General features: G+C 35.0%; 1 protein-coding gene across 5 annotated transcripts in view; it reads right to left on the reverse strand.

Moving 5' to 3' along the window:
* GRIA2 (glutamate ionotropic receptor AMPA type subunit 2) overlaps nucleotides 1-19,909 on the reverse strand; it is a 92,442-nt gene that overhangs the window by 6,134 nt on the left and 66,399 nt on the right. For all 5 annotated transcript variants that reach the window (XR_003571116.1, XM_027882840.1, XM_027882837.1 and 2 more), the window contains exons 7-13: nucleotides 18,377-18,544; nucleotides 17,993-18,097; nucleotides 17,172-17,282; nucleotides 15,840-16,046; nucleotides 14,982-15,352; nucleotides 10,867-11,065; nucleotides 1-195 (exon numbers count right to left, since the gene is read on the reverse strand). The exon at nucleotides 1-195 is cut by the window's left edge and continues 53 nt beyond it. Coding sequence is in view for 4 of the 5 variants with exons in the window: in XM_027882840.1 (XP_027738641.1) it covers nucleotides 1-195; nucleotides 10,867-11,065; nucleotides 14,982-15,352; nucleotides 15,840-16,046; nucleotides 17,172-17,282; nucleotides 17,993-18,097; nucleotides 18,377-18,544 (1,356 nt within the window). In the remaining variant the exon portion in view is untranslated. The remainder of the gene's footprint in view (nucleotides 196-10,866; nucleotides 11,066-14,981; nucleotides 15,353-15,839; nucleotides 16,047-17,171; nucleotides 17,283-17,992; nucleotides 18,098-18,376; nucleotides 18,545-19,909) is intronic.

Below are 19,909 nucleotides of genomic sequence, written 5' to 3' on the forward strand. Positions count from 1 at the left end.
CCCACCAACTTTCATGGTGTCACAAGGTTTCCTTTGTTCGATGTACTCATTCATGGTTGACTCCAGCAAGTAGGCATATTTTCCTTTGGACTTCCGTACTCGAGCTACCCCTTCTGCTGTAGTCCTCACAAACACAGATGGTTCTGCACTTTTCATATAGGTCCACATTTTATCAAATACTGCAATTTTAGATCTCTGTGGAGACAATATGAAGCCTAATTAACTAATCTTTCTGTAGACAGCAAAAGCACACCTGGGAAAATATGGTTATGTCAGTTTTAGGCAAGTTTATTATGCAACTTTGAAAGATAGCAACACCTACATTCTCTTTTCCTATTAATGTTATGCTGTCATTGTATATTTATTTTTTGTTGTGTTATATCTGTGTTAAAGATTTGAAGCAAACAGTGTTACTTCCACTTTACTAGGTGTGCCAAATTAAAAGTCTTATATTCAAATTTCAGCAACATATTAATCAGAAATTCCCACTCAAGATTATCTTTTTTTGCAGCTCTGCAGCTGTGTGGTTATGCAAACAAGATGTGAGCTGAAACGTGTCAGTAGCACTAGAAAACTTCAGATTGCTCCACAGAGGAAACTAAAATTGCTGTGAAAGCTGAAGGGAACATTAATAGTGAGGCACCTGGTTCAAGGTTGTTCTTATTTGTAATACTCCACATGCCTCTGCTACTCAACTCAGCAGGTCAGGGTTTTCCTTCAGGGAAGTTTTTACCTGAAGTATGTTTCTTTTGCTTTAACCAATTGGTAGTTACAACTATAACTGGCAGTTTTAACTACCAACTGATTGTTATTTCTTAACCTGGAAAATAAAAAAAAAGGAGACCAGTTTGCCACCCACATGTCACCAGAAAGGAAGAAGTGCTATCAAAGAAACAGCAGACACAATGGGACACATGACAAATCAGGGTCAGATATTACTATTATATGTGCTAGTATACCAACTCTGTATCAAAGATAAAATGCATGATAGAACATATTAAAGGCACTTCTCTATTAGAAACATCTTACAATATACACTTCAGAATTGCCATTCTGCTCCAGTATCTATGACCATACCATTTTAAAAATAAATGAATCAAGCATAAAAGCATCAGTAATGCCTTCACTATCTCCCAAGGTTTCACTGTTCTTGTGGTACTGCATTAGCATTTTCCCAAACTTACCTGATCTTCATGCCCAGAAATGTAGTCTAGGAAGATTTTGATGCTCAGTTTTCTCCATAGTCTTTGTATGGCTATTAGTATGAAAGGTTCTGGCAGTACCAAGAAAGATTTCTAACATTTAAATTTTCCAACCATTACTAGAATCTACACGTACATTGGCAAAGTTGGCTTCTTCAAAGTTCCCTTGCAGACCAGTTGTTGCATATTCTGATCAACGGATCTATACATGCTCAGTATGCCCATAAATACCAAGAGACTTGGATATACTCAGCATAACCAGAATGACAGAAAAATAACTGTGTGCTGAAGGCAGAGTGGGTTTCTCAGATTCTTGGAACATCTCCCATATTGCATACATACTGCTCTTGTTCCATCCAGAAGATCCTAAAACATATAATCCTAAAAACTAGGAGAATCCTAAAAAAATTACATATTGCATCAGTTCACGAAGCAAACTATCACTGTGCACTGTAAGATGGGCAGCTGAACAGGAAAGGGACGAGGAGTAGTTTTCCCAAATGGTCAAGTGTTAAGAAGGTACTTCCCACTAGATGGCTCACAGGGTCCTTGCTGTATGAATGAAGGTACGAACACCTGACCCAGCAACCACGAAAATGAAAACCTGTAAGTGTTCTGTAAGAAGGTCACCAGAAAAATAACACTCAGAATGTGCCATGACCACACCATCCTCTGCAGCCATGAACACTGAAAAACATTATGCTGGAATTCATACAGCTATGTCTTGATCCTTTCTTAGTCCTTGACCTTGTCTACTTCCCTAAAATATAAGAGCAATGAACCACTGTCTACAGGTGACTTCTAAGGTTTTTGTTTATATTGCTACACAATATATTTTGTAATATATTTGGTTTTCAGAACTGTGCCATTGTTTTTCTCCTTCATTATTTCCAGAACTTGTCCTTTATTTGAAAGGTAGAGCTAAAGATGTGGAAAATGACAGAGTTGAGAGACCATCAAGCATTCAGTGTGCACACACACTCTCACTCACTCATAAAGCCCATTTTATTGGATAGTTAAAAAAAGCACACATACATATCCTAATTCGAATGCATTGTAAACCAAACAACAACAACCAAAAGCACACTGCAGTGTTATTTACGTTTGGCCAGTGCTAGACCATATTTTTTATACCTATGCTGTGCTTGTTTTGCCTGGGGTAGAGTTAATTTTCTTCACAGTGGCTAGTATGGGGCCTTCATCTCCTTAAAGTGCATTTGGAAAAGCATGCAGTCATTATCAATAGGGGACTAAACCATGAGGAAACAAAATCCTTGTGAATGCAGGATGCTCTGTGTGCACGTTGGGCTTTCACAGCTCGCTCTTATATACTCTTTCTTCTAATGGAATCAAAACCCTGAAAGGACAGCAGTGCTCCATAAAAAAACCCACAACTTTTGATCGTGCACCACAAATACAGAACCACTGCTGATTGCCATATTATTTGACTACAAGAAGGAAAGAATATGGAAATAATCTGCATTGCTCTTAATTACTGTAGCTGATTGCTATTGCAAGGTGACACTCCAGTGTACATATGAAATGCTAAAAGCTAATTATAACTTTGGTATTACAATCAACACCAACATGACAGTACAAGACCCTAATATACACAATGAACATTTTTTCTCACATTATTTAAGACTTCTGTGACAATGCAATGATAAAAAAATACCCTAGAAATTGGGTTATAATAATAATAATAGTTATTGTTACATGTACACATCCCATTTATATGTAAAATATTGCCTTCATTAAGAAACTAATTAGAAAATTAATTTATGCTAAGTTTTATCAACTTAATTAGCTGTATTTTGTGGGTCACCAGATAACTTTTTTTTTTTGACATTCAAAGACCTATTATTCTTCAAACTGGGGTGCTGTAATTAGTATGTCATTGACAGAAATAGCTTTTCAGACTACTAACATTCTACTAGCTGATGATCTTGTACTGTGGGAGCAGATCTCTAATTCTCAAATATGATTTTTGAAACCACCTTGTTGACCTTCTGTACTGAACAAAAGGATAGGAACTGGTACTGTCACCAATAGTTAAAAAAAAGTAACGACAAATAAAACTTGCCAATTTACACAGTAAATCAAACATTAATAGATCCAAAAAACACAGAAGAGAACAGAACTAGTTTTTTCAGTCTCTTTAATTAGCTAAAGATTAAGTACTTTAAAGTACTTACCCTTGTTTATACTTGGTGAATATTTAAGGTGAACAAAAAAAAAGTTCAAATAAGTAGAAGTTCTAAATTCTGTAATAATTTTATTGAGTAATGGTAAAAATTAGTTGCATCTTAATATGCAGATTTATAGCTTTTTAGTTTCCATTACTCAAGCTACCAAAAATATCTTTACTATATTTGATCTAATTAATAAAAAATCTAGAACATTCTACTTCAAGAACTAATTCCTCAAAAGTACACTTAAAATAATTTTTCCAAAAATGTGCAAGACAATGACCTTCCATAATCATCATATTCTCCACAAGATTCAGAATTAAGTGATCAAAGTTTGTCTTACAAAGGCATTTTAAAGTTCCTAAACAATTTAACTGCCATTAAATACCTGCTGAAATGACTTCTCCTCTGAGACTTACTAATTTCAATTTCCTTGGAATCAAAAATCCTCCCCATCATTCAGCATATTCATGAAATCAAAACAAACCATTTCAAAGTCATTGCTTTAAAAACTCAGATAAATGTCACAAAAACTAATTTCTACAATTCTGAAGTGATGATCACAAGGAAAAGTCTGCTGTCCACTCCTATTTACTATAATAAACCTACCAATATGGGGACAGCTGTACTATAGTCGTCGTGGCATCTACTACTACAGCATTGTAACATCACTGTAATACGAATGTAGATTTATAAGTAGGATCTCGATTTGATCAGAAGAAACCTGATAACATAAAGGAAACAGTATGTGGTATAATGTGAACTGAAAAAACCAGCAAACAGCAGCAAGTTTTCAAACCTTACAAGTGATAAAAAGAATGGCAGAAAGGCATCTGCAGTGTAGTGGGAAGAAATGCAGAGAACAAAAACAATCTACACAAAGGACATAATCTAAATATATACTTTTGCCTTGTTTTTGATGAGATTAATGTAAAGAAAAACTGGAACACTTGATGCTGGAACATGTTGCCCAGAGAAGTTCTGGAAGCCGCATCCCTGGAGGTGTTCAAGGCCAGGCTGGATGAGGCTCTGAGTAACCTGGTCTAGTGAAAGGTGTCCCTGTCCATGGCAGAGGTGTTGGAACTAGATCCTCTTTAAGGACACTGGCAACCCAAGTCAATCTATGATTTATGACTAAGTAATAGGAATGAGGATACAGAAAAAGAAATGATCAAGCTGGATGAAAAAGAAAAAAAACTTATTGCACTCATACTAACGGAGGAAGAATAAACGAAATCCCAAAACACAAGAACACTTTCTCAAGCAGTCACAAATCTGTAGATAACTGCAGATGCTGTTTCTGGACTCTAGAACCAAAAACTTACTGCCTGGACTGAGGAATGAAAAAGCCATCAAAGCAGCTACTGCTCTTTTGGTATGAAGAACTGCATGGTATGCACAGCTTCTGATGACACTTTAAAGTGAAAACATTTCAAGACAGAAATGACTGAGATTAGTAGTAAAGGAAATTGGGATAGCAAAACACATCAAGTCAGACAATAGGATATTATTTATTTGTTATAGATGAGAAATGGAAAATTCTGATCACTAGACTGATAGAAATGAAATTAAACTTTCTAGTTTAAAAGCATGGTCCAGCAACTTGGGAACAGTAAGAAAATTTGAGATACGACTGAAGATCATCAGTTGATAAAAAAAAAAGAAACACTGATCTGTCACAATGATCAAATAGGCTACCAGAAAACATTGTGACAGAATTGGGAGAAAGTTATTTTCAGAAAAGACACAGAAATATTAATGTCTTTGTACAAAGAAAACTGAGATCTCAGATGGCATACAAAGTACACCTCTGCTCATTCAGGATTAATGCATTAGGAAAATAAGCACTGAGAAGAACAAAATCCACATAGTTATTAATGTACTTGAAAATTGAGAATAAATTAGTTATAAATACATATAAGCTGGAAATATAAAAGAATGTTCCTAACCATAACAAGTGAGGTATTATGGAATGATGTGCACCCAGAAGTAGTGCATATTTATACATGGAGTGTATATTTATACACAGAGTGTGGCAATTTATACAACAGATTACACAACACTGGAGAATCTTCAGACTGTATTGATGCAAATTCACTTTTGTTCATCACAAAATTACCTTCTACACAGCATACTTTAATTCAAACATCTAAGAAAGCCTGATGAAAACTTGAAAGAAAAGATCAGGAATATAATGCATTTTTTACAAGACAAAATTTCCCCCTAAAAACAAGAAAATAAAATTCTACTAAAGAGGAATACATTTAGTTTTTAATAAATATTTTGCAAACACTAACTTGAAATTGAGCTTTCTGAGTAATATTTGTAACAAGATTTCTAAAGTCCCACAGAGTTTTGGTCACTAGGTTCACTGACACTAGGATTTGGGGTAATGTGGAAAGGAAAAAAAAACAAAACAAAACCAAACCTGAAAAATAACAAAAAGATGCTTTGGGGAAAAAAGGAAGTATTGAATTCTTTATTTTATAATAACTTTCCAAATGGCCTAAATTAATTGTTTTCTGTGTTGTCCAGATGCAAGGACCTCAAAAAACAAGAGACAAGTGAAAATTCATCACTTGAGCCCTCTGTATCACAGAAAAGTAATACGTTACTGGATTCAAAGGGCAGTCTTTGCACTAACTCAGTGCTCAGATCTGACTACTCTCATTATTTCAGCTAATTTGCCTTTTTCTCCTGTCAAACTAAAGAGTCAAACTCGCACTCTCCAATCATATCTGCTTCACAGATTCATGAAATGCCGGTCCTATACCTTCTGCCTCCTTAGGTACCAAGCAGAGTCTGCAGTAAATTTTACAGAAGATTTCATAACTAAGCCTTTCGTCTCCTTCACCTCTCAGAGGCTTCTGTTGAGCTAGTCAAAATTTAACTCTGGAAACATATGTTCTATAATTCTGCTACATCTCAAACTTCAAAAACTGAGGGTGAGGTATGATTCATAGTTTTTTATCTCAATTTAATTTTTCTTTTAAATCGGTGTTTCTTCTTGGTTTTAAAGATTTCCTGTGGGAATTTTTTTTAGAATTTTCAGTATCTTGATGAGCATGAAGACAGCCTGAGGTTCATAGACTGCTGTATGGTTTCTCCCTTTTTCCACAACCTCCTGTAATGTAATTGTTAATTTAAATACTTTTACAAGTTAAAAAAAATATTTCAAAATACTTAAAAAACTTCAGGCATTGGGCTGTGTTTAACATTCTTAGAAAGACACTACTATTTTCCTTCAGGCCAAATCTTCTTTGCCTCCCAACAGATAACACTTTTGCAGGAGAAATTACTCAAGGAGTCTTGTCAGCTCTTATGTTTATTGCTGGCTTTCCACTATGTGAGAGGATTTCTTTACAAGGCTAAGGACTATCATCCTTCCAACATGTTTCCAATGCCCAACTTTTCATTCTGCAACTCTTGTTCCTTAAGCAAGAATAAGCAACTCTTGCATAGTCTCCTCAGTGAAACCTAAAGGATACTACCTTGTTATGGAGCAGTTCTGCTTGCTTTAATTTTGGCAGAGGATCTATTTTTAAAGGCCACCAAAACAGCTAGAACAAAACAGACTGATCTGTTCATGTAACAGTTGGTTCAAGAAGAGGTAAATATGAAGAGATTTTAAATAAAAACTAATGCAGAGAGAAAATAAATGAGTCTAATTATTGCTGTGCACATCGTTTTCTTTTTGAGATGCCTTATTACCTTACACACAGGACTATTTACAATTTATCTTCTATGGAAAAAAAGGTAGCAAGATTGATGTAATTTGTCTATCTGATCTGTACATGCCTTTAATGAACAGAGTTAGGCATACAATAAAAATATGATTCAATCGTAAAAATAATTAAATTTTGTTCTGGTTGTATCATTTTGATAGTAATTTTCAACATGCCTTCAAGCAGGTGGAACGCACGGAAATGTTCAAGCAAATGCTTGCATACTTACTTCGATCCTTTCTTCCCATGCCATAGCCCATGAAACTAAGTGAGGCAACTTCAGGAGTTAACATATGTAGATAATGCTTTAAAATTAACTTCTGCAGTGTCAGGTGAACAGTAGACTGCCTTCTTGGGTGACTTTTTCCCCACTTTGAAGTTCAATTATGTGTCCTGGCATGTATCAACTGCATTTACTGCAGCCGCTGAGAAACCACTGAAGGTAAAAACAGCGCGTGACTGTGGAGAGTGTCACTAGTACGTACCAGAGAGATGGAATTTCACTGTCCCACTATTTATTGCTCCATCGAGTAGTGTCTGTGACCTGACACTTAGATGATACACCTACACAAGATGAACTGAAATGACTCCTAACTCTTTCAAGCTGTGCTTGCAGATTTATCCACATTCTTTTGACTACAATCCACTACTGATTTGAGAAAAACGACACACTTTGGGAAAACCATGGACACACATAATTTCTTTGATGTTCTGCCCATAACCCTAGAGAAAATGCAACAGCAATGCAATATATATCTTTGTTTGGGCTTTCAGTTGCACTAAGAACTCTATGAGCACTATCTCTAAAGCAGAGATGCTAGCAAGTATCAGAAGTGGTAAATATCCCAGCTCAGTGTAACAGAACTGTTTAGATTTGGATCTTGCTTGCAGTTCTGCTAGTATCAACTTTGAGATCTCCTGAGGAAAACTATTACACATTTTGGTATTTACAGAGACCTGATGGATCTACAATTAAAGAAAACAATTCTGTATCTATAGATTTACATCTAAAAACTTATCTATAATGTTATTATTAACAAGCGATAGTATCCTGCTGATATTTACTGCTCAGCAACACTATGTCATCATATTTAATTTTTTTTTTCTCTTTTAAAATACTCTTAAATCCATTATTTCTGCACTGACATTTCCTACATAGGATCTACCAAGCTTCTGCTTCTCATTTTAAAGCAGCACTATAAAAACCAGAGTATAATGTCTTTTCATCCCTTTTTCTCAGTTATGTTTCCTGATGCAGTGCCAACTGGCGCTGTGCTCACTGTCGGCAAGAATAGCTCCTCCTGGTCCATAGTACCTTTAAAGCTAGGGAGTGCCTACCTAAATTAGGGTAAAGGGCAAAGTAAATACAAATTATTGAATGCCAAGGATGTTATCTCCAAGTCAAGTGATATGGACTAGCTTGGATGCCTACTGTCTGTAGGATGTGTGGTGAGCAGTCATAGAAGCTGGACAAAGACTTGAACCCACCTCTTTCAATTAATATTGCATACATATATATCCAGGTATTCATAATAGGATTTTTCAGCTGACTTTCACCATTTAGCTTAATGCTGAAAATTCCTTTTTAAAAAAAACTGTGAAACATCTCTTTTTCAATTGTCTAAAGTATTATCAGAAAACATCTTTTAGTAGCAAAGAAAATTCAGTTTACTGTTCTCATCCCCAGTACACAGCTATCCTTAATTTTATGCTGTTTCAGGAATTAGGGCTACACTAATGAAGATTCAATATACATTCCATCAACAGAAAACAGACTTGCAAATACTGCTACTTCTTGAACTGAAAACAGACTAACTGAAAACCCCAGTTAAACCATGTTTAATTCCTGACAGTGACAGAACAAAAACCAGCCCATTTTAGCATGCTGCTAGAAAAATACTCGAGTTGTTTGCAGCTGTTCAAAGAACTTGAGTCCTAATTTCAGGTCATATAAAAATCACACATCCACTCCAATCCAGTCAGAACACAGATATACTCTGGTTGAAATTTTAGTCTAGGTGCTAGAGATTCCTTGCACATTATCTGCAGCAAAGAGAGTATCATTCTTGAAACTTGATTTTCAGGCCTCCTAAAAAAATTTCTGACAATTGTTATTTCAGGAAAAAATAACTGGCCAAGTTTAAGTGATTTTCAGCAAATAGTAGATAGAGCCATCAGGCTAAGAAGTTGTATTGCACACAGTGCACCAACTTTTTTGTGACAGAAATTGCTGAGAAGAAATATCCAGAGCAAACTTGTGCAGATCCAAAGGTAATTTAATAAAACATGAAGAACACGCCCTCTCAAAGCCTCCACCTAATTTTTAGAAAAATAAGTTCTAAATGCTCCAGTAATCACCAGGAACATTAGCTGCGTAAAACTGGAAATATGTGTATATATATATATATATATATATATATGCTAGGAGCATAACTACATACTAAAGCATGCACATACAAACATTTTTTGTTTGAAAAAGAAAAGCTTAAAAACCTCTGAAGAGAAACTATTCAAAAGAATTGACCTACTGTGAGTTCACATTCAATCCCTGGTACAGCCATGATCTAAAAAGTTTATGTTCACAAAACCAGAAACAAGTTTGTATGCTTCTAAATGCTTCTAAACACTCTTAGGACAAATCTGATCTCATTTTTACTACCTTACACACCTGATGTTAGTTTTGGTTTAGCTAATAGGAATGTAATCAGTAGCAGGTATTATTACTGAACCTATCATCAGAATCAGAAAATAATGCTTTTCTACAGCAGAGACAAGTATGATTCCGTTTCATACATTCCCAGTTAAGTAAGAATTACAGGATCTGGTGAAAACCATAATCTAACAGTTACTGCTCTAATGATACAGTATATTAAAAAATATTTCTGAGAACCTGTTTCACTTAATTTTCATGTCAGTCTATGTTTGAAATGTAAATGAATTATTTATAACTATTTTAAAATAGATTTGGTCTAAACCTAACGTCCTGCACTAAAAAAAACCTGAAAACATGGGGTTTTTTTTCTATTTTGGCATGCCAGAGCACACAGAGACACACAGAGCACACACACAAGGTAAAGCCGTTATGTTTTTTTTTCTCAGCAGCCTTAGTCTCTCACTCATTTGCTGGATGGATTTCACCATGCTAGCTGGTGTCTCAAGGGCAGCCTCAGAGACTCACACACTGGAAGTTTCATGTATTTTTAAAACTGCAATACACGGAGGTAGAAGCTGAGGACTGACAGGCTTCCAAGGCATTACTGTAATGCAAATAAAAATAAGAACTGTTTTCAGCAGCAGGCGTGTATTTACTACAGTAGCCAAGAGGATTATATTCCATTCCCCATCTGCAAGCTTGAAAAATCATGTGGAATACTTATTAAAACATGAATGTGCATCTTCCCATGTTCTTGTTTACTGTGTGAGTACCTAAAATATAACAGAGCTATTAAAGAGATGAATGACATCAACTCCCTTCTTCAAACATACCTTGTTTTTCACTTTATAGTGGAGCGGTTTTCTTAGGTAATTCTGCTTTGCATATTTATACCAAGACCCTTATATTTGTATATAGATAATAAAATGTAACAATAATGAATAAACAAAAACACTTAAGGCTTGTGAGTTGAACTGTGCACATCACATTTTCATAGCAACCTTTTAATAAAGCCTAGGGAAAACACTTTTACATGAGCAAAGACCTATTTAAAACAATCTAAAAAAAAAAAAAATCTAAAAAGTAGAAATTCTTACCCTAAAAAACTCTTTAGTGGAGCCAGAATCTAATGTCCCATAAGCAATTTCTGTTTGCTTGGAAAGATCCTCTGCACTTTCAATGGGAGACACCATCCTCTCAACCGTCAGGAAGGCAGCTAAGTTAGCCGTGTAGGATGAGATTATGATGAGGGTAAAGAACCACCACACACCTCCAACAATGCGCCCCGACAGGGATCTAATAACAAGTATGAAATGGATTTGTAAAGTGAAATGAAAGTCCTAAAAAGGAACATGTTTTACAGTTTTACACAAATGATGCATTATACTATAGGAAAGCATTTCAGGCAATCTCACAGTGCAGCTCTGCATACTCATCAGATAGGAAATCAAGGCATTTTCCACTACATCTCCTGGACTGAAATCAGGACTCCAGAGTTTACTTCTGGGAGAACTTAGTGATCCAGTTCTTCAAGGTTTTGATCACTCTTGAAGCAAACTGTTCCCACCACAATGTGCTATATTTAACCTATAAGCTTGTTGTCCCATCTGAAGTTATTTCATGTGACATTATGATGAGGATCAAACAAAATCAGCAAAACAGTGCTTTCAGAAAAATCAGTATGCACTTTAAAATCAAGTGCCTTTAGCCTGATTATTTTCCTAAGACATTCAGACACAGATTGATTTCTGCTGTGGACAATCTGTACAACAGCATTATTTGTAATGAAAGCTGGCCCAGGAAATATCTATAGCCTAAAAAGTGCACACAACTTTTGAAAATACAAGCATTTAACAAATGGAGGACTGGACATGAAACAATCAGTGATAATACAGGAAAATGGTGAAGAAAGTATATTTTTAAAAAATAATAACAATCTGATGTTTATAACTGCAGCAGGTGGGCTCTTATGGATCTGTGTTTTGCATCTCCTGCTCAAGAAGAAAGAAGAAAAGAGAACTCAAGAAAACATATAGAACAGCATAGAGTACATGACATAATAATTTCCAATACTAGAAAATATAAGAGAAATATTGATACTGCATTATTGTCAAACTTGACCTTTTTTTAAACAATCCCTTAAACTTTGAAATTAATAGCTACTTTCTTTCTAAACAAGACATTATAGGAAGTAGTACATAATTTTCGGAGATGTGCTTAAGTATTTGGCAGAAATGTGCATGTAGCTGAAAGTCTAGTACTAAGGAGTTGCAGGAACTTAGGTACGTGTTGATGTGTCTTCTCTATCTATTAAGTAAACGAATTAGAAATCAATCACCCAGCCTACTGTACTAAAAATGAGACTACAAACTAATTCTGACATAATATATAGATAGATATAACTACATATATATACATTTAAACATGATAGCTATGTTAAGCAGATCTAATAAACTGGGAACAATAATAATAAATAGAATCAGTTCTGGACAAATTATTTCTACTAACTGCTATTGTATACAATGTCTGTGGTAATTCTGACATTAAAACATTTATTCCATGTCCCAATAGATTCACTAAATCCCTCTACTACATGAAAATCAAGCACCATAAGGTACAGAGTGTGTTATTTAAAGGACCACAGAAAAAAATTATTTCAAGGTCCTTTTAAACTGAGATGTATTCTGCAAAATACTCTTTCTATCATCTTTGAAAAAATATTACATTTTGAAATGGAGGTAATTTCAGTATAAAATAATTCTACAAGTAAAATATTGAGTTATATGATATACTGAATATATTGTATTACATATTTGTAATACAATATGTCCATGTATATTTAATAACCACCAACTTTATGGTATTTTATATTATATTGATGACACCCTCTGTAATTGACAATAATCTTCAGAAGCCCATGATCTGTGAGCAAAGCTGCAACCTACTTTGTGAAAAAAAGAATAAGCTCAATACCAATCCAAACATTATGTTCCCATATGACATTTTAAAAGTAAAATTATTTGGGGTGTCATTTGTATTCAACATTTCCCCAGACAGTCTGTCCCAGTTTAATAAATAATTTCCTTTTGCATGTACATTTCAAAAAGTTTCTAAAGATTGATAATTATATGGTAGCATGAACCCACACTTTAGAAGCATCTAATTTACCAGACCTTTAAGTACTGGTAAATTAACAACTTTTGTGCACAAGTAAATTAATTTTTGCACCACATTTTATACTTAGAACGGTATTATTTGGCAGAACTGAGAGCAAACATCTCAAAAAAGATGAGGAAAACTTTGCTATAAGTTATCATTATCATATAATATATTATCCTACTCTGTTGTTTCTGTGCTACACATGAGGAAACATGAGGACTGCTACTAATGACTATTTCCAGATGGTCCAGTCTTATTCAACATCTTCTATTTCAGAGTCAGTAAACTGTCTACTCTAAAATCCTTACAGTGGTTGTCATTTTTATTAGAGAAATTATAACAATAGTGCACAATTTAACTTCACAAAGGTATTTTGCTGATGCCTGAAGGTACTCCTTTCATATTTACAATGATTCATCTGCAGAGAGTTGAAATCCCATAGTGATGGTTTTGGTGCATAACCAGAAGTAACAAGTGGTTTTGGCCCTTTTTTACTTTTAGAATAAACAGATGATATACAAACTAACTACTGTCCTCGAAATTATGCTTGCAATGAAATAAAGTGCTGTTAAACACTTCACTGAAACTAAATCTTGAATATGCAAAATTATTTGAGTTTCATGCACCTTTTATTATTATCATTATTCTTCTATTACCTTTCAAAAGCTACCAAACTGGGCAAAACAATTGTTGTGCTTTCATAGCCAGTAAAATAATAACAATAATAATAATGAAAATCATTATACTTCTATAACCTTCAAATAAAGCTTTCAATGAAAATAATTTTGTAGCTGAAAGGGGACTTTGCAGACAACTAAACCTGTGAAGCATGAAATGGATACAAAAACCTACAGGGCTGAGATTAACACAACCTCTCACAACCTGCAAAACTTGCTCTCCTCACTGTCTTGTTTCTTGTATACAATTCTTACTGTGTTATATGCCAGATCCATTGTACCTTTTATCATAGAGCCTGGCATCTCCCACTGTGATATGGCAGCCTTTACACTGAATTGCTTAAGTTCTCACACAATAAATGCTCTGCTATTTCTGCAGAACAAAAACTTGAAAACCTGCTGTTGCCTTTTGGGATGCAAGACATACTTAAGAAATGCTTCCTTGATGCGATTTGTTTTGCACACCAACCACTGGACTTACTAGAAGTTGACCTGCTCCCTCTCTTAACTTTAGGACGTTTACAAGAAAGTTAAACTGCTTAGTATAATTAGACAAATCTTCTGATTTTACTTCCTTAAACTCTTCTATTTTGTTGGTTGCTATAGTTCCTTCAACCAGCAAATGCTTATTTACCTACCTACTTACCACTTTGCTGAATCAGGGCTAGAACCACTTGTGCATAAGCACAATAGAATATTTAATGAACTGCAAAGGAATTAACTTAAGTGCTTTACAGTTGTCCCTAATAAAGCAGGTGAAAATCCATTAGGAATTAAGCTCTTATGAACTGGACCTTCAGATTCATTTTAGCAATTTCCTTTGTGACTTTTCTAAAACTAGGCCATGAAAAAACAGCAGTCTTTTGCAACTATTCACATGAAATTAGAACCATCACATGACTTTTATTTCAGTTCAAGGCTCTCCTGGGGAATAACAGTAGGTTAATAACTGTGTTATGCTATGCAGTGAGCTTCAGAGGGAAAGTGCTGCCTGTGTAGTTTGCAACTAGTGTTACCCCTTTTTCCCATTACAGTTGTTGTGAACTATATGCACTGTCAACTGTAAAATGGGAATATGCAGCAAAAACACGGTACCCCTCCAAGAAGGCATGAAATGATGTGAACCTTATGCATTTTACAGTCTCGACATGGTGTATATAACTTCACTTGGTAAATGTATGATCGGCATTAATACAATATCGATCAAATACATCATGAACCTGCTTTTGTTTCAAAGACTTCTATGATTTTAGGGAGAGGAAAAAAGAAAGCAATTAATTCCTCTCTAGGAGTGAAAATATATGCACCACAAACCTCCTCTGGCTGAGACGGCTGAGACCAAAAATGCACAAAGTTGAAATGAGTGAGTAACCAACCTTGGCGAAATATCGCATCCTTGCTGCATAAAGGCACCCAGGGAAAACCAGAGACTATTAAATATCCCAAATTCATTAGTTGATTCATTAGTTTGCGTTTCTCTTCCATCTTCAAATTCCTCAGTGTGCCACTCGTATGGGCTAAATCTGCTGACCAGGAATAAAACTACACTGACCCCAATGTAGGCAAAAACAATGCACATCCAAATTTCATATGCTAACGGATCAAGAAACGAAAACACTCCTGGCTTGGACTTCTGAGGCTTCTTGATCATTATTGATATCCCCAGGCTCATAAAGGGCTTTGAGAAGTCAATCACCTCTTCTCTCACCAATGTTATAGTTAATGGAGCAATTGCAATATCGGCTTTCTGTAAAGGAAGAAAAAAAAAGGAAATAATAGCTACTGCAATGCAAAGAATGGTTTCGTTTCTATTGCATTTCACAAATGGAAAATAGGATGGCAGAGACTCCGGCAACATTTGTTTCACCGAGAACATCCTATGGAGAATTTCAGAAGATTTTAGTTTAACTTGTCCAAAATACATATAACCATACTGTTGGCATATTCCAAGTTTTTGTTTTCACATATGCTCTTTTAAAAGTATATGACATTTAAACATTTAGCAGAGTACTTCGATTTTCATCTGGTCAGTAGGATCAACTACGCCTTCACTACGTTTGTATTTAAAATGCAATTCCACACTTCACTTTCAAAATTTTTCATGCTATTGCAAATTACTAATTCTCTATCAAATTAATTAGATAATTTTCCTATACTATACAGAGGAAACAAAACAAAAACCCACCCCTTTCATCAGTCATCTTTAATGGCTTTATTATAGAAGATTTTCTTACCCCATAAACAAGTTCTCCAACCATCCCATTCCAGATTTTCGTGTCTGCATCCCTCGCCCCATACTTGCCATCCCCAACAATTGTGAGCTTATATTTGAATCCACAGTGTTTAGCAATTTCTGTTGCTAAGTCCACACAATAGCCCTCATATCGATCATTTCCTTCAAGCATTTCGTGATTTTTCTTCATCATGACATAGGGGGATTCCTGCACAGAAAGAACTTGCCTTAGCTACTTGGTAGAGAGAAATGCATCAGTTGTACACTTCTTAGATTAACATGTGCCCTTTTACATGTGAAAAAAGAGAGAAGACACCATCTGAATCATACATGCTATGTATATATTAGTTGTTAATTATTAATGTGACATGTCTTTAACACATTTAAAAGCTTCATTCTCCACAGTCATACACAAATAAAATACTTACAGGCATAGTGATTCCCAGAAGTATGTTAATAATGACCATGAATGTTAACAGGAGTTACGCACTCAGAGAAGAAAGAGTAAATTCCAAAATCAGTTTCTTTCTCTCATAAAGTTTGGATGGAAGAAGGCAAAGGTATTTAGTTGCTTTTGTTGTTGTCTTAATAGAAGAAAGTTATTTTCTATTTCACAACCACATCTCTCCCTGGGAAAATACTTCAGGCTCTCCAGGCTATATTTTTATTGAAGTACTACACAAGCAATAGGCAAGATATCTATAACTATGCATTAAAGTACTATCATCAGCAAAACTGGTGATGAGTCATAAGTCGTATTAATGTATCTCCTCTTTGTTCAGTTGTTACAGAACTATTCTTGCATCCAGAGAAATTCCTATGCTAACCTCTAACTTGTCCAAACTGATAAACACACTGGGTAACTTACAGAAAAATGCTGTTCCATAACAATACATAATTTAATTTTCTAAACAGCCAGAGTACAACTTTTAACATTTTATTTTATACTTTACCAATCTATAGCAGCTACAATCCTAAAGCATAAGAACCAGTCTCTTTGCTGTTTATAAAAATCTATTCTCTAAAATTAACACTATGGTTCTGCCTCTCAAAAAGTTCCTCTCCTTTGAAAGCAGATATATAATTTCCATTTTCAGGTTTAAAAATTTTAACTTTCTAGGATTTACAACCAATGACCATTTGTCCTCTACAGATCAAAACTGCATACTGAATCACATACATTTCCTTAATTTCCAGATTTTATTACGTATCACAATGAGTAACAGTTCACAACTTCAAATAATAAGAAGACAATATATTTAAACTAACATAAGGATGAGAAACAAATCATTGCAGGACAGACTGTCTTCTGACAAAACATGAAGTTAATTACCAAAATAGTGGTGACAATAATAGTCTTATTCTCTAGTCCAGAAGATTCATTTCCAAGAGGGCCATCAAGTGGATTCACAACCATTTTGTCCACTTCACTCCAATATCCAATCTAAAGAGAGTTTATAGGATGCACAGACACCAGTGAATATGAACTTTTATAGAAAGGTAAAGCATGTTATTACTATGCCTTTAATTTGTACTCACAGAGAACTATTTCAGCTATGGATTTACCAGTGTAAGTATTTCTATTTATGTAGCGAAAGACTACAACAAAGAGTAAAAAGATTGAACTACTGACATTTGTTCATACTACTTTGTGTGTAAAACAGGTATACTATTTTTTATTCACACATTAACAGGTTTTACCACATACTGTAGAATTGAAAGTGTTATGAAATACTCCAGATTATGAAGACAGGAGAAACTGGCTTTTCATGAAAGATTTGAAATTAGAACAGAAAGATAAACACATGTATAAAAACACCCCTGGAAAGCTGTATCTGGCTTTTGTCATTCAGAAGCATATTTCCCCAAAATGCTGGCTCAGATTTAGCAATTCAAATCAGAAAACAAAAACTTTAATCCCCAAAACTGAAAGCAAAATACTCTTATGTAGTACTTACCAGAAATAATAACTCATACTTGTTAGAAAGAAATAATACAGATTTAACTTCATTCTGCAAAACCATGGTAGAACACACCTATGAACAAATATTATCACAACTCATGCTTTAATTAATCTAATGTTTCATTACCTACCTTAACCCACTGCTTAGCATGGTAAAACCTTTTAAAACACTGTAAGACAATTGAAATTACCTTCCGAGGACCAGTACTTTTGAGTTCCATGACGTTAATTGTAAAATTGATTCTCTTTCCATTCTGATCAAACTTTATATTCCCTGTTAGACCTTCCACCTGAACCTATAATAGATGAAGATGAAAGTGGTAGAAGAATTAAGTTTGTTTCTTTTCAGAAAAATGCATTTTGTATTTCCACAAATGATTATTGATATTTCAAAAACATTAAGTTCAAACTCTTTTTTGTATGCAATATATTATCTTAGACAGGTTCATGAGGACTTCACTTCCACATTATTCCCAGCAAGATCCAGGCAGATTAGGAGACTGGAGGATTCTTTTCAAGCTTTATAGGGAATTCTGCACATGCACTCATCCCAGCATTCACTCCAGGGAAGCTACCTGTTTCAATGCCCTTTCTATTTCTACACCATGACCCCAGGGTACAGCTGGATTTGCAAGACAATCTCCAGCATTTCCTCTTCTGGAGATCTCAATCCTCTGTTTACGCAAATTACGGAAAGCTTCTGTCATCACTTGAACAGCATCATAGGTCAGAGCAGAGGTATACTGAAAAGAAGTGAAAATATTTAATTAAAAAAAGATTCAGTTTCACTACACCTTCCAATCCCCTTGGTAACCTGTTGAATATGGAAACACATTAAAAATAGAAAGGATAGTAAGATATAGCTGAAATCAGTTTTTCTTTTGTTACCCTCTGAGGGGCATCTATGAAAATTAATCAAGTGTTCTCCACTCAGAATGGTTACAGGTAGTGCCAACAAATCTAAACTAAAGATTTACAGCTGTTTTCAGTGTGAATTAAACTTCTTTCTCACTACGTAACAGATATGGCTGGAAGTCCACAGAAGTGAAAGGGGAAAAAAGAAATAATTTCTACTATCTAACTTGAGCTAGCCACTAAAAATAAGAAATTGTTCCTCTGATTACACTCTTCATGGAGATGCATTTATTTACAGATTTCTAGACTTCATCTCCTCCCATATATATACACACAAAACCCAACAGCATATATTTGTATATACATGTGCTCAACTTTTTTCCCTTAAATATAGAAACCCAGGGGGATTTATTTTCAAGAATGCAATACCTAGTCAACACCATGCAAAAATAGTTTTTGGGCTGAGATGCCTGGAAGAACTCGTGCCCCTCAAAGAGCAATAGAGGCAAGGAAGAGCCCCATGTTCCTAATCTAACATAATGTAAGGAGTTTTACAACTTCTGAGACAACAGAGAAGAATCTCGCGATCTCATGCATCAGAAACTGGGGCTAAACAGTCATAAGCAGTTATCATCAGTAAGTGGAAAATTTTACATCTCAGCTAACTAACTGAACTGAAACCACATGAGCACATACACTGAGGATTTTGTTGGATGGGCTTTATGAGTCCAGAACACTGCACTTATGCCAAATATATGGGCCATTTTTGGAAATACAGGCCAGAATATAACTACTTACAGGGTTATGAATGCATGGAATGATCCCTGTGAAGGCTATTAGATGCTGAAAATATATAAACTATAAAGCAGAGAGAAATGATATATTGGCTCTTTGCTTCAATGGCTCAGACTTTAATAAGCATTTTAATTAGTTAGTTCAAGTCACGCAGAAGGCTATTGTAATTGTAACTGAGGCAAGCTCCTGAATTGAGGTAATTTTTATATGCGACTGTTAGACCCTTGAAAGGAAGAATTTTTCAGATATGTAAGCTGACTGTGTGATCAATGTGAATCTTCTCAATAAAGTTTTCTCAGTGACTCGTACAGAAATCTTTAAAGGGATCAGAACAGCAGAAGAATGAAGTGAAAGACTGGCTGGAGTCAATACTACTTCCTCCTACTGGAGTAGCAGTGATTAAATCTGTATGTGGATTTGGAGATGAGCTTTATAGAACCTTCTACAAAGACAGAAAG

The sequence above is a fragment of the Empidonax traillii genome, unplaced genomic scaffold (assembly GCF_003031625.1).
Source record: "Empidonax traillii isolate 1590-97213 ecotype Southwest subspecies unplaced genomic scaffold, ASM303162v1 scaffold112:size1231168, whole genome shotgun sequence".
Lineage (NCBI taxonomy): Eukaryota > Metazoa > Chordata > Aves > Passeriformes > Tyrannidae > Empidonax > Empidonax traillii.